Genomic DNA, 14,335 nt, shown 5'->3' with positions numbered 1-14,335 from the left:
AACTACATGTTCCTTATCAACAAACTCAACATTATATGATGGAATCACTTATCTTAAGCTTAGAAACTATTGGGCCAATACTCATGGACTCATGAACACAATGCAGTCCCTACATTTACTTCATACCTCCCACATTTTCATGCAATCTCTCAATGCATTACCAAACATATTTTATCTCATGAGTGTATTATTCATTCATTTAATTTATATTCAACATGGAAACTCAATGCATGCACATATTACTAAGATTTTACTAAATCTTTATGTGCTGACAATTTTCTGCCTTAACCATACCCCTTCTTGGGAATCCACACAATACATGCATTAAATTGAATAAAAAAAAGATATCAAATTCAACTAAAAATAATTCTTACCCAATTTCTTTACATTTTTAGCCTCACTTCTTGTTTTGCACTACTTACTTGGTTACCATCAACATGCATTCTCCGCTAAAACCTTTTCAAGTCCAATTGGCTCCATCTATGATTTTCTTAACCTGAATCCTCTATCATTGTCTTCATCATTCATAATTGTGCCCCTTCAACAGAATTTCCATGAGGTTTCCATTGTGACTACCTTATCATACTTGATGTTGCAACACTCAACAACCCCTGAAACGATCTCAATCTCACATGTTAGTCACAACTCTATCATTTCATTTGCTTACATACAAATTTCAATGAATATTCAAAAGGGGCACTTACACTATGTATCCAATTCATGCATTGAAACATTTCCTTCAATCATGCACCCAAACATGTACATATTTTCATGCATGTGCCATACTTGCACATATTCCATGCCATTCATACACACATCAACTGTTAGTCAATTAATTTGTGCATGAACTATAACATCTAAATTCAATAACCAATTCAGTTGTTGAAATTTGATGGCTAAAAATTTTCTTGCAATCCCAACCCAGTTTTGATTTCACCTTATCACTCCCATTCAGTTAAATGCCCTTTCCCATAAACATACATTCAACATATAGAATTCTGGAAATGAAATTTTCAGATTAAAACACATGAGACTGTCAATAGATGCTGAAAATAAATATGGACATAAACAGACCAGCAACACACATAAAAATACACACAGATTTTTAGTCAACTTAGACCCAATAAAAACCCCTTCAATCTTCTCCTAGGAAAACCTGTTAGAGAGCTCTTCAAATTTATTTATCTTTCAAGTTCAGGAAAAATACATTTGCAAACAAAACAAAACAGCAAAATACAACTTATCTCTTCAGCCCAAAACTCCTTGAAAATCGTGCCCACTTTGCCTCGATTTCCATGCCCACTTGAAGCTGAAAATATGTACTGTAAGGATACGCATTGTATTGTACAGATTTCATATGGACTGCATGGATTTCCGTACCGTCATATGGATTGTACGAATTTAATAAAATAATAATAGTAAAACTCAAAAAATTCTCTCGAATGGCATGCAGCTCAGCATTAAATGTTGTTCGTACTATACCTTATGTTGTCTTTTATGCCTTGATTTCCATGCCTAGCTTTGCCAAGAAATTACTCCAACTTGCTGCAACAAATTTCTCCTTTAGAACTTTTCTTCAGCTCTCAACCTCCTTTCTCCAATCCATTTTCATGAAGAATGAATGCAGTCTCTCTTTTCTTTTCCCCCTTTTGTTTCCCTAAATGACTTTTGGGCAACCCTAATATCTAATGGCTCATATTCATTTAGATCAAAGGATGAGAATAAATGTGCATTTAATTCTCACTTTCTATTTTTTAACTCACCCATTAAATAAAGTACCCACATTGTACTTTATGTCTAAAGTCACTTTTCACTTTATAATTTAACATTGACTTTACCACTTATAAAGTCACTTTCACTTTATAAAGTCACACTTGGGAAAAGAATTATTTTGGACACTTTTCCCTAGGTAGAGACTAACCCATGGGAAACCACTTGTCCATGGTACATTAAAAATCAACACTCCCTCTTACTGAGGAAAGAGTTTCTCACCGCACCCATCTTGTCCCTTAAATGGACATGCTTGCCTCTTGGCAAGGACTTCGTGAAAACATCGGCCACCTGCTCATCTGTCGATATATACTGCAGCTTCACTGCTCCCTTCTGAACATAGTCCTTGATGAAATGATATATGATGTCAATGTGTTTTGACCTATCATGAAACATTGGATTCTCTGTGAGTTTAATGCAACTCTCATTATCACATTGAATAATCATCGGTCTCAACTCCTGATTAAATAGGCTATACAACAACTTGTGAAGCCAAATGGCCACATAACTAGCCTAGCTAGCAGCCATATACTCAGCCTCAAAAGAGCTCAAAGCAACTGACTTTTGCTTTCTATTGAACCACGACACAACTGTCGAACCCAATCTGAAGCAACACCCTGAAGTGTTTTTCCTGTCAGAAGCACACCCTGCCCAATCTAAATCTGTGTAACCTGCCAACCTCACTCCATCTCCTCGCCTATAGTCCAGACCATAATCAACAGTCCCATGCATGTAGCAAAGAATGTGCTTTGCAACTACCTAGTGCACCCTCCTGGGCTCAACCATGAACTGGCTAAGTGTGTTCACTAAAAAGCATATACCTGGCCTAGTGTTGACCAGATACATCAAGGACCCAATAAGGTGCCTATACAATGTGGGATCCACCAAACTAGAATCTGAATCATGAAGCTTCTTCCATTTGGTGATCATAGGTGTATACATGGGTCTACAATCTGCCATGTGAAATCTGCTCAACACATCCCCAGCATACTGCCCCTGCCCCAGAAAGATATGCCCCTCCTCCTGCCACACCTCAAGCCCCAAAAAGTAATGCATCAGCCCAACGCCCTTCATCTCAAACTCCATAGCAAGATCCTCCTTGCAACCACTAATCAATCTCTCTGCCCTAGTAATGAACAAGTCATCAACATACAGCACAATAATGAGAGGATCATCCCCTACAACAATGTAGTATAGGTTCGGATTTGTATCACTCTTCATGAAACCCATATGTTGTAAGTAAGTATTAATCCTCCAATACCAAGCCCTCGGAGCTTGCTTAAGTCTATAGAGTGCTCACCTCAATTGGCATACATGGGTCTCCCGCCCAAGTACCTCAAAACCCTATGGCTGCTCAACATACACCTCCTCCTCTATAACTCCGTTCAGAAATGGGGTCTTCACATCCATCTGATAGATCTACCAACCCATTTCTGCAGCAATAGAAATAAGGGACCATATAGAAGTGTACCGAGCTACGAGAGAGAAGGTCTCATCATAGTCGACTCCCTTTATCTGTGAGAACCCTCTAGCCACAAACCTCGCCTTGAACTTCTCAATGCTACCATCCACATCATGCTTTATCTTGTAGAGTCACTTGGAAGTCACAATTGACTTGCCCTCAGGCCTAGGCACCACTTCCCATACATTGTTCTTAATGATAGAGGCATGCTCCTCCACCATAGCCTCTCTTCATACCTCCTAGTTGGTAGCCTCCTCGTAGAACACTCTCCCTATTCACCCTCTTCAGAGGACCAACAGACTCAGTTTCCTTAAAGGTGTCTTGAAGCCACTTGGGCCTCCTCTTCCCTAAAGAAGCTTCCCCATAGGGAATCTCATCCTCTACCCCCCATTATGATGAACCTGAAGATCTACCAACTAACCTGGTGTGCATGTACTAGCACCTGTTCTCGAAGAACATGTATCGGCACCTATGCATGTGTCAACTGAAGTTCCGTGTGAACTCTATACCAGTGGACTCCCTAAAGAAGTGCTTAGTGAACTCGCCACTAGTGCCCCAGATGTCACTGACACTCAAGTACCTCTTGTACCAGTCAACCCAGAACCATGAGGTCCTGCCCCCTGTACCTGACCTCCCTGCTGAGGAGAGGTCTATGACTCTCTGTCATCATACTCTCGTATCTCCGATAGGCCCTCTCCTCCTCGAACTTCACATCCCTCCTAATCACCACTCTCTGTTTAGAAGGAATGAAGATCCGATAGGTCTTCGAAGTCTCATTGTAACCCGTAAAGATACCATTCTCTGCCATGGGTTCCAGCTTCGTCCTCGGCTCCTTGAGGATATAAGAATATGTGATACATCCAAAGATACGAATATGTACCACATGAGGCTTCTCTCCAGTGAAAGCCTCCTCCGGATTCATATTCCTCAATACTCTGTGAGGATTCATGTTCTGAAGATAAAAAACAGTATTGTAGGCCTCAGCCCACAAAAACAAAGGCAACCCCTGATCATGAATCATCACTCTAGCAACCCCAACAATAAATTTGTTCTTCCTTTCAGACACCCCATTCTGTTGGGGTTTGTAAGGAACCGTGAACTCTCTCCTAAGGCCCTCATGTGCACAGAAGTTAGAAAACCCACTATCGGTGTACTCACCACCATTGTATGACCTCAAGACCTAAATCAACCTACCTGTCTGCTTTTCCACAAGAGCTTTGAACTCTTTAAAGCGATTGAATACCTCACCCTTGGTCTTCAAGAAATATATCCAAGTCCTCCTAGAGTAGTCATCAATCAATATAACAAAATACTCATAACCACCCAAAGACACATGATACATACGACCACTAACATCAATATGAATCAAGTCTAGTATACATGTAGATCTGATGTCACTCACTGGGAATGGTAACTTGGTGTACTTGCCCAAAGCACACCCTCTACAGACCTCATAATGCTCGACACTGAAATCAGGAACTCCAGTAGTGATCTCCCTCAGTACTCTCAAAGCTCCATGATGCATATGTGCCATCCTTCGGTGCCATAACTCGCACAAGTCTCTACTACTAGTGGTACTAGTGTGAGTGCTACTAGATGTGCTACTCACCAATGCTCCTGTCGACTGAAAACTGAACCTGTATAGTTTCCCATAGCGGACTCCAATCACTTTGGCCAAAGTGATGGAATTTCCCTTGAGATGCATCGGTACCTGCCCTCCTGAGAAAGTGACGTCAAACCCCTTCTCTTCCATTGAAAACACTGAAATTAAGTTCTTCTTCATCCCCGAAACATACAAAACATCCATGACCTTCAAAGGAGGCAAAGGCTCCCTCTCAAAGGTCACAGTCCCCACACCAACAACTCTCACAGTGCGGTCATCTCCTAGTACAATATCAATATCAAGTGCCCTCTCTGCAAGCTCTAAAAAGAACTCCCATGCACCTAACATATGGCGGGAAGCCCCGCTGTCTATGTACCACACATCGGATGATGTACTCCTAATAGATGTAGAAGTAATAAATGCAAAGTCCTTGTCAAACTGTGAAGAAAATTGCTCCACCTCTGTTGAAGTTGTAGTACCCTTCTTCCCCTTGTTCTTCCTCTTAAGACACGTAGCAGCATAGTGTCCCATCTTCTGACATGTCAAGCATTTGACTTTGGACATATCCGTATCTTTCTTCTTCTTCTTCTCCTTTCCCTTAGCCCCATCTGATGAGGCCCCTTTCTTGGCCTTCCCTTTGTTCTTCCCCCGGCTGTCAAGGCTACATCCTCCTCATCTGTTATCTTCACCCCACCACTGTCAGTCTTCTGTATCTCATGTTGCACACAATCATCACAGAATTTGTCTCAATTGGGAAGATTCTCCCTAGAGGTAACAGCATCTCCAAAGACCTCCCAAGACTTAGGAAGTCCCGCTACAACTATCATGACTAACTCTGTGGGTGAAATTGTCCCACCAATAGCAGTCAAATCACCATGTAACTGTTTGACCCAGCCAAGATAATGAACTACACTTTCATCCTTTGTCATCCTGATGTTCTTCAATTGTTCTTTGAGTACCATCTTCCTGCTCTCATTGCTACTCTGATAGAGTGGTTAGAGTTGTCCACATCTGATATGCATATGTGTTTCCTCTCACCTGAATAACCACATGATCCTTCAGACTGTCCATCAAAATCCTTTTTGTCTTTGCATTATTTTTTGTGAATTCAGCAAGTTTGTCTGCAGCAGCGGGAGGTACAACTACATGTCGCACTATGTCCCAAACTGCTACCTCCTCAAACATTGTCTGAATTATGTCCTTCCAAACGACATAGTTGGATGTCCTCTATCATTAAGAACATGGTCATGATTGTTTTCCAAAATTTACAAAACCAAGAAAATGGAGAAATGAACTTTCCAGCACACCTTATTGTCCCAAAAGTTCAGTCTGGATGAAATTTCACCTTGTTGTCCCAAAATATCAATTTGTTGTCCAAACTGAGTTTGTCGTCCCAAACTACTGTATGTTGTTCAAACAACAATTTTCAGCCTGCAACTCTGATACCATATTGAAATTTGATGACTAAAAAGTTTCTTGCAATCCCAACCCGATTTTAATTTCACCTTATCACTCCCATTCAATTAAATGCCCTTTCCCATAAACATACATTCAACATATAGAATTCTGGAAATGAAATTTTCGGATTAAAACACATGGGATTGTCAACAGATGTTGAAAATAAATATGGACATAAACAGACCAACAACAACACATAAAAATACACACAGTTTTTTGGTTAACTTAGACCCATGGAAAACCCCTTCAATCTTCTCTGAGGAAAACTTGTTAGAGAGATCTTCAAATTTATTTATCATTCAAGTTCAGGAAAATTACATTTGTAGACAAAACAAAACAGCAAAATACAACTTATCTCTTCAGCGCAAACTCCTTGAAAATCGTGCCCACTTTGCCTCGATTCCCATGCTCACTTGAAGCTGAAAATATGTACTGTACGGATACGGACGTACTGTACAAATTCTGTACAGACTGCACGGATTTCCACACCGCTGTATGAATTTAATAATATAATATTAAAAAAAAAACCTCAAAACTTATTTCAAAGGGCATGCAACTCAGAACATTAAATGATGTTCGTATTGTACCTTCTATTGTCTTTTATGCCTTGATTTCCGTGCCCAACTTTGCCCAGAAATCACTCCTTCAACTTGTTGCAAAAAATTTATCCTTCATAGCTTTTCTCTAGCTCTTAGCCTCCTTTCTCCAATTTTCTCTCATGAAGAATGAATGCAGTCTCTCTTTTATTTTCCCCCTTTTGTTTCCCTATATGACTTTTGGGCAACCCTAAGATCTAATGGGTCAGATTCATTTAGATAAGGGATGAGAATAAATGTGCATTTAATTCTCACTTTCTATTTTTTAACTCACCCATTAAATAAAGTACCCACATTGTATTTTATGTCTAAAGTCACACTTAAAAGAATTATTTTGGACAGTTTTCCCTAGGTAGAGACTAACTCGTGGGAAACCATTTGTCCAAGGTACATTAAAAATCAACACCAATCTTATTAAAAAATTGATTTTAGTATGTCAATTATATATTAAGATATTTGCAACAAACCAAACCTTCTCATGCTTATGGTGTTTTGTAATTTAATGTACAAACTTGATTTTACCTATTCAAAATCTCCCCTCTACATTTATTGTAGCAAGGGCACTTAACATACTATCATATGCACAAAATTTAATTAGAGTCTTTCCTAAGGTCTATAGCAACCTTAAAATTCCAAAATCTTTCTAAATAGTTCAGGAGGAACCCTCCCACTTGCATTCCTATGCAAGTAGATTACCTTAGCTATGCATCATTAGTTATTAAATCTTATAATCCTATCATGGACCTTTCATTGAGTTCTTAATTATATTAGAGAGCTTTTAGGGATGCTCTCTCATTTCTCTTCATCTCACCACCAAAGGTGGGTGAATTAGCCTTCTTATTTTCTCCAAGAACCAACCAACTCCTGGCAAGCTCTACTACCACTACTATCGATTCTTCTTGTTGATTTCCCACTATTGGACCTGTTATCCACCATTTGTGGGTAGTGTATATAGGAGAAAAGATTTCTCCTAGATGGTCCTCAGTCGGCAGCCAACAGCCCCTTACAGGCTCGATGTGTCATTATCTCTGCCACTTGAGCCAGCCATGTGGTTCCTTTCCCATCTGTTATGATTGTATGTTTGAAGATGGGCCTCCCAACCCCAAAGGTATGACTTTTCATTGGTATAGTTGAGTAATTTTCCTTACTTCTCATGGGAACTCTTGGGCATGAACTGGTGGGGGGATTTGGCAGAAAGAGTGGGCTAGGTCTGTACTCTTGTCTCCTCCGCTAGATTTGGTGGTTACCCTTGTATCCTAGTCATGTGGGATCTCTTTCACTGGCGATTAGCTTTAGGGTTGGCACTACTTGGGAAATCCTGATTTTGGTTGGGTGGTCCTGATTCCTGACACCATATACATCACTCCCTTCTGCTCATTCTAACACCATTCATCATTTTTCCCATCCGAGTCCACATGTGTCCATTGGGTCCACATAGGTTTAGTTCTCCCCCCCCCCCCTTTTCCACGCTTTGGATTGGGCCTAGAACAATGCCCTGGAGGTTGATGCAGCTAAAATGAAAAGAAAAAGCATAAGTTGGCCACTCTCAACAGGAAATGTACCACAAAATGAAAAATCTGGTCAGGACATACAAATTTAGCACATGGGAAAAACCCAAAAATGATCTCTACCCCTTATTTATGGCCATCACCTTGGTCCCTGTGGGCCCTAGATGAGCCCCCTCCACATAAACGAACCCATGATTTTCCCAACCCCTGGTGGGCAAAGAAATACCCCACCTCAAAAGGGGGTACCTACTGCCATATCCTACACATTATGCTCTCATCCCTTGGAGCCCCGAGCAGTTACAAAGAAAAACCAATCAAATGGAAAAGGCATATGAATAAGGGTAGGAAAAACAAAGGAAGAGGTAACTCATGTCCAATGATTTGCTCCCTCCTACACTCATATACCCAAGTGTCAGCTTCCCTCATTATAGTTACCCTTTTGTCCCATGACATGTGGCATGGATCCTCCCCCTGATCCCCACTCTGCTCCATCATTATATCACTTGCCACCTACCTCGTGATTGATGTACCATGGACATGTTACCCCCTTTAAAGGTTGAAACCACCTAATAGGGTCCTTGATTAACCCATTTATTGAGCTTGGAGACACTTGTACATGCCAAAGCCCACTATGGAAGGGCATGCGACCATGAAGTGCCCCATTGATTCCATGACTTGTAAGCTCTTTTACTTGATTATCCTAATGATTTGTTGTATTGGAGGGCAATGGGACACATTGGATCTTATGTAGGATTACAGTTGGGTCTCCATTTGGGGCTTGGTCTCCCTATACGAGGTCCTAGCCCTCCAGAGGGCCACATTGGCACATGTAGGTTAAGCATTGAGAGCCATGGGCCTCCGCCAAAGCATAGGTTACTTCATGGATCCCCATCACCACTCATTGATTGCTCGTATTCCACCTTTGGGATGAAGATGATGCACCTAGTTCACCAAGCCCGGCCAACTCCACACTTGCACCATACACTTGGCAGATATTCAAGGGTCCAGATGAGGATATGTCTCATTGCAGGAGAAAGGGAGAGCTTATCTCACCATCCTAGCCCTTAAAGATGGTTTACATGCATTTATTATCCACTTGGAGACCCATGAGGATGTCCTTGTGCCCCCACATCCACTTGGGAGCACCACAAGGATTTGCTTGGAAAGCAAGGGACCAACCCCTATATCCACTATGTTTGAGGTCCATTCTCACATCATGAAACACTTTGGACTTAATTAGGCCTCCTAAAAGGCCCAATGAATCATTTTATTTATCATTCTACCCTCTTGAGGCTTATTCTTATGTTATTGAGTTATATTGGTGGGCTTGTCACCAAGGGATGTTATTATTGCACATTATTATTTGGGGCTTAATTAGGCCAAATTAGGCAAACCGAACTCATTAGAGATTGTCTAAATAGATGAAGTGATGATTTCTCTCATCGTCACTTGGATTGGGATTTACTAGCTAGTTGAGAATTTTGCACTCCTTTGGAGGACGAGTTTGGATTACATGAATGAATTTTGATACTTGGATCTATCTTTTTTATCATGGAGCTTCATTATTGGCATAATTTGATGATTGGATATACTCATTTGTACATGTAAGTGATCATTTTCATGCTTATTCTTGTTACTTACTTTGTCACATGAAATGTTGTTGGGATTTCCACTACATAAGTTTGAAATTTAGTGCTCTTCTATGCGAAATTGTGGAAATTTTGATCTTTTATAGCGTTGCATCATTACATGGGCCATGTATGAATGGGTGAATGTTCCTAAAGATTATTGTTGTTGAATACATCTTGATATGTCATGAATTATTACATATCAAAGTATAAAGACCTTAAGTAGCTACTTCTCAGGCCCTAATGCCACGCGAATTTGCTTAAAGGCCTCCTTGATTGGGTAAATATTTTCCAAACACCAAATCATCTTTGACTCTTGTTGACAGTGCTAGAAATCCGTCAACCAAGGGGATCTCCCCGATATGAAGTCCCAACTAGACCTCAAACCATTTGTTGTAGGACTCCCATCCGGTACAAAGGCTTGGTTTCCATATTCTCAGAGATCTGCCTTGGCTCTAGCTATTAACACATGAGAGTGTTACGTTGGTATCTTCAAACAAAAAGGTAAGTGTGCCTAGTGAGTGCGTAACGTAATTGTGTCAAGGTTCTCTTACTACAAAGGGGGGAGGAAATTGAGCCTCTAAGTGAGAATTAATAGTACCACCCAGGAAGAGACACACACGAACTAGGAATTGTCTTTCCAGCATCGAGCAGAATAGTCCACAGCAGACGCAGCGGTCATTAAAACCAAAGTACAAGGGGAGACTCATCCACCATCCAATGGAGTAGTCCACAATGCAAGTGACGGTCGTTAAACCAGTAAGTGAAGAAGGTCTGTCTAGTATCCTGCAGTGTATTCCACAAGGATGAGACAGCAATGATAACCTATACAACACATTCCCAACAAGGTAAGTACTAAAACAACTGAAATAGTTCAACTATCTTAGGACATGTGAAACAAACATGAATTAAAAATTCCAAAAGAATAGTCTTACAAACATCCACAAGACATGCATGAAAACGTGTTGGCCTGAGCAGGCTTCGGTATTAAGAAAAAGTTCCAAGACACATATGTGCGTCATACATCACTAGCCCCAGCAGTGGCACATTGGAGCCACTCCTTGCTCCTCAAAGAATTGACTGAAAAACTCTATATGCTTCATATGCTTTGTGGGAGGAGCCAAGGTGAAAATTATCTTGATGATACAATAAGGGGGTATATATAGCCAAGGGTGATGCTTGACCCTTGTGACTCTTGGACTACCCTCATGACCATTCAACTTCCTATGACTTTTCAACTGACATGACTCTTCATCTTCATTGTGTGTCCATTGGACTTTCACTTTACATTACATTTGGTTACAACAAATATGGCCCATGGTAGTGATGTGGCCTTGACAACTCATGACACAACTTGACATGACACTACTGACATGGACTGGCTGGCTGTGGTGGCAATGTCAAGCTACTATTGCTGCTGAGTGATGGATGTGTTCTTGGATGTGCTTTGTCTTCACCTCCGCATGGCTTGATGTTGCGGGGTCTTCAATGGTCTTGGTCTTGTAAGATGGTTACATGCATGTGTTCCTTTTGCTTGAGCTTCTTTCATCCATCCAACTGCAAGTAAGTCTTCTAGCATGTTCGCTCCTTCTTCATCCCGTTCATTGTCTCGCCATGATCTATCAGTGTACCTGTTCCTACAATTCACTCATGACGGGACGAAAAATCCAAAACCTCCTAGTCTAAGATGATGCATTGTTTTCCATGGATCGGGCCTGGGACAGATGACAGGTTAGGGAAGAGGGCCCAGTAACTGTGCACTGCGCAGTTCCAGGTGATAGGGAGGGAGACTAGTCACTGAAACTGCACAGAGCACAACTCAAGCTTGACTGAGGAACTCCGGGGCACAATCTTCACTGATAGGGAAAACTGCGCAGTGGCCACTAGGAGGCAGGATTGCGCAGTTGAGGTCACCAGTGATAGTTGTAAGGTGGGACCTTGAGGGGCACCTCTACACAGTATTTTGAGGGAAGACAAGTCGGACCAGCAGAGGGACCAGAGAGGACAGTTTTGCGCAGTGTCTGAGAGCAGTGAGTCTTGATTGAGGGAGGTCACTGGGAGGACACATTTACGCAGTTTCTGGGAGCAGTGCAGGCTTAGGTCTCTATGCATTGCAGGGTTCCAGCAGGCAAGGAGGATGCTTGATGACTGATCTTGCGAAGTATGCAGTTCAGGTCAGGCTTTGAGGCAATTTTTGCACAATTCTAGGAAGGAAGGCAGATTGCTCACCTTTGGGATTGCACGGTGCAACTGTCTTGGGAGGATAACCTAAAACACTATGCAGTTGCAGGAAGAAAAGTAGCATCACTGAGGGCTAAGACCACCATGCAGCTTAGTGAGGGTCCGGTGAAGGGGCTTATCTGATCAAAAGGATTTTCAGAAAAATGGCTAAATGTGGGAGGCAAGTGAACTTGTGAGGACTCGACATTTTGATCACACACTTAGCATACTTCGACAACATGACAACATAGACCACCGGGACAACAAGACAAATCATTGCCCTCTGTGAGACTGTCTAAAGTAAAAAGCGACAAGTACGACACTTGGGATAGACCTTTGGACTACCATGAAGGAACTTGTGCAACAATGCTTACAACTTTGTGTATGAATGTGATAGATGTTTACATGGCTAGGAAAACTTGTATACACAAAGACCAACATTCAAGGTCACCAGATAAGTTCGCAAACATGACATAACAACCAAACATGTCAAAAGACGACAAATGATCCAATAAGCGAAGGGGAGAAAAACACAGAGAGGAAACACATGGAATGACTTTCAGTGATCGCAACCATGCATGTCATTGAAGACAGGATAATATGACAATGATAAAAAGTCCTTCAAGCTAAAATAAGAGGTGTGTTTCAAAAGATGTGCTTTGTTTTTCATACCTACCCTGCAAGGGGTTATGCATCAGATGGAGTCTTCATGCGGTCTCGATCTTCTATCATACCTTAGGTTCCTTGGTCTTCTTATCTTTCTCCTTAACTCCTTGAGAGTCGTCTAACATGTCATCCTTCTTCGTGGCCCCTGAGAAACACAATTGTGCAATTTCATCGGGCAGTGACTGCTGCGAAATGAGGCCCTGGGAGGACACATCTACGCAGTTTCAGGATGCAAGGCAGACTGGGAGGGACAAAATTCTATAGTTTTAAGATGCAAGGAACTGCTGCAAGATGAGGTCCCGGGAGGACACATCTGCACAGTTTCATAATTTAAGGCAAACTAGGCAGCTGAGATGCCCGAGGGACAAAACTGTGCAGTTTCTAGAGACAGTGGGTTCCGAATGAGGGAAGGACACTGGAGGAAACCACTGCGGAGTTTTGAATGCCAAGGGAGGTTGGGCTTTCTGCACATTGCACAATTCCAGCAGACAAGGGAAAAGCTTGAGGGCTGCAAACGCAAAGTGCACAGTTCAGGAAAGCTAGATGAGGCTAGGTTGTTGGGAAACTACGAAATTTGGCTAAGTGTGGAATCAGTGGAACTGATGTGAACAGTGATCCTTGACTACGATCACACACTTGAACACTTATTAATACAACATAGGCTATCCATAACATATAACACATACTTCTCTTAATGCAACAACCTCTGTGGTAGCTTACGGCAAGTGCGGCTTTGATGATAGACTTTGAGAGGATAAAGGCAACACTTGTGTAAGAGTGTGTGAAATGAGTGTGAAGCATGTCTATGCGGTGAGGAAAACTCATTCTTTCCAAGATTTCCCCTTAAGAAAAACAAAATTCCCTTTGCATGACAAGCGATAATACCCATGTCCAAGGATGACACATATTATATAAAGATAAAAGCATGAACGACTCTTAAGATCGAAGAGGGGTGCTTGAGATCATCATGTTACCAATAATGGACTAAGGAACGATCAATCACAGGATCCACAGTAGACTCTGAAATTTGAGTACAGGCCAAAATTTTGGAGGGTGTTGCAGCTGATACAACACTTGGCGACACACTGGTAGAATTCCAGCTTCTCTATCTTGGTTCGTTTTAGTGCAAGGCCTTGGTCCATTAGGGAGTATTGATTCATCATGCAGATTGCTTTGGCTTACCCTCTTACCCCATGGGCAAACATGGTCCCCTTTGTACCTACTCATTTGAACACAATATAATATTCAATTAGATCATAATGTTTCAAATTGGGAAGGGTAGTTTAGCTCGCGAGCTTAAGATTTTCAGAGTATAGTTTTTCATCTTTGGTTTTGCTCCGCTACCAACAGGCCTAGAAAGTACCCCAGCGGAGTCACGGAGGAATACAAGCATTGCTCCACTGCCAGTGAGCCTGGGCAGTCTC

At 41.6% G+C, this 14,335-nt stretch overlaps 1 protein-coding gene across 2 annotated transcripts in view; it reads right to left on the bottom strand.

Annotated features, from left to right (window-relative positions):
* Positions 1-508: 508 nt before the first annotated feature.
* LOC149169061 (uncharacterized) overlaps positions 509-14,335 on the bottom strand; it is a 228,999-nt gene continuing 215,172 nt past the window's right edge. For both annotated transcript variants that reach the window (XR_016259363.1, XM_089427017.1), the window contains exon 3: positions 509-611. Coding sequence is in view for 1 of the 2 variants with exons in the window: in XM_089427017.1 (XP_089283143.1) it covers positions 573-611 (39 nt within the window). In the remaining variant the exon portion in view is untranslated. The remainder of the gene's footprint in view (positions 612-14,335) is intronic.

This window comes from Pinus tabuliformis, chromosome 4_2, assembly GCF_031772625.1.
Source record: "Pinus tabuliformis cultivar Carrire ecotype Pingquan chromosome 4_2, CPIR1, whole genome shotgun sequence".
NCBI classification, from domain to species: Eukaryota; Viridiplantae; Streptophyta; class Pinopsida; order Pinales; family Pinaceae; genus Pinus; species Pinus tabuliformis.
The sequence above is the reverse complement of the archived record's forward strand: the minus strand, read 5'-3'. Positions and strand labels throughout refer to the sequence as shown.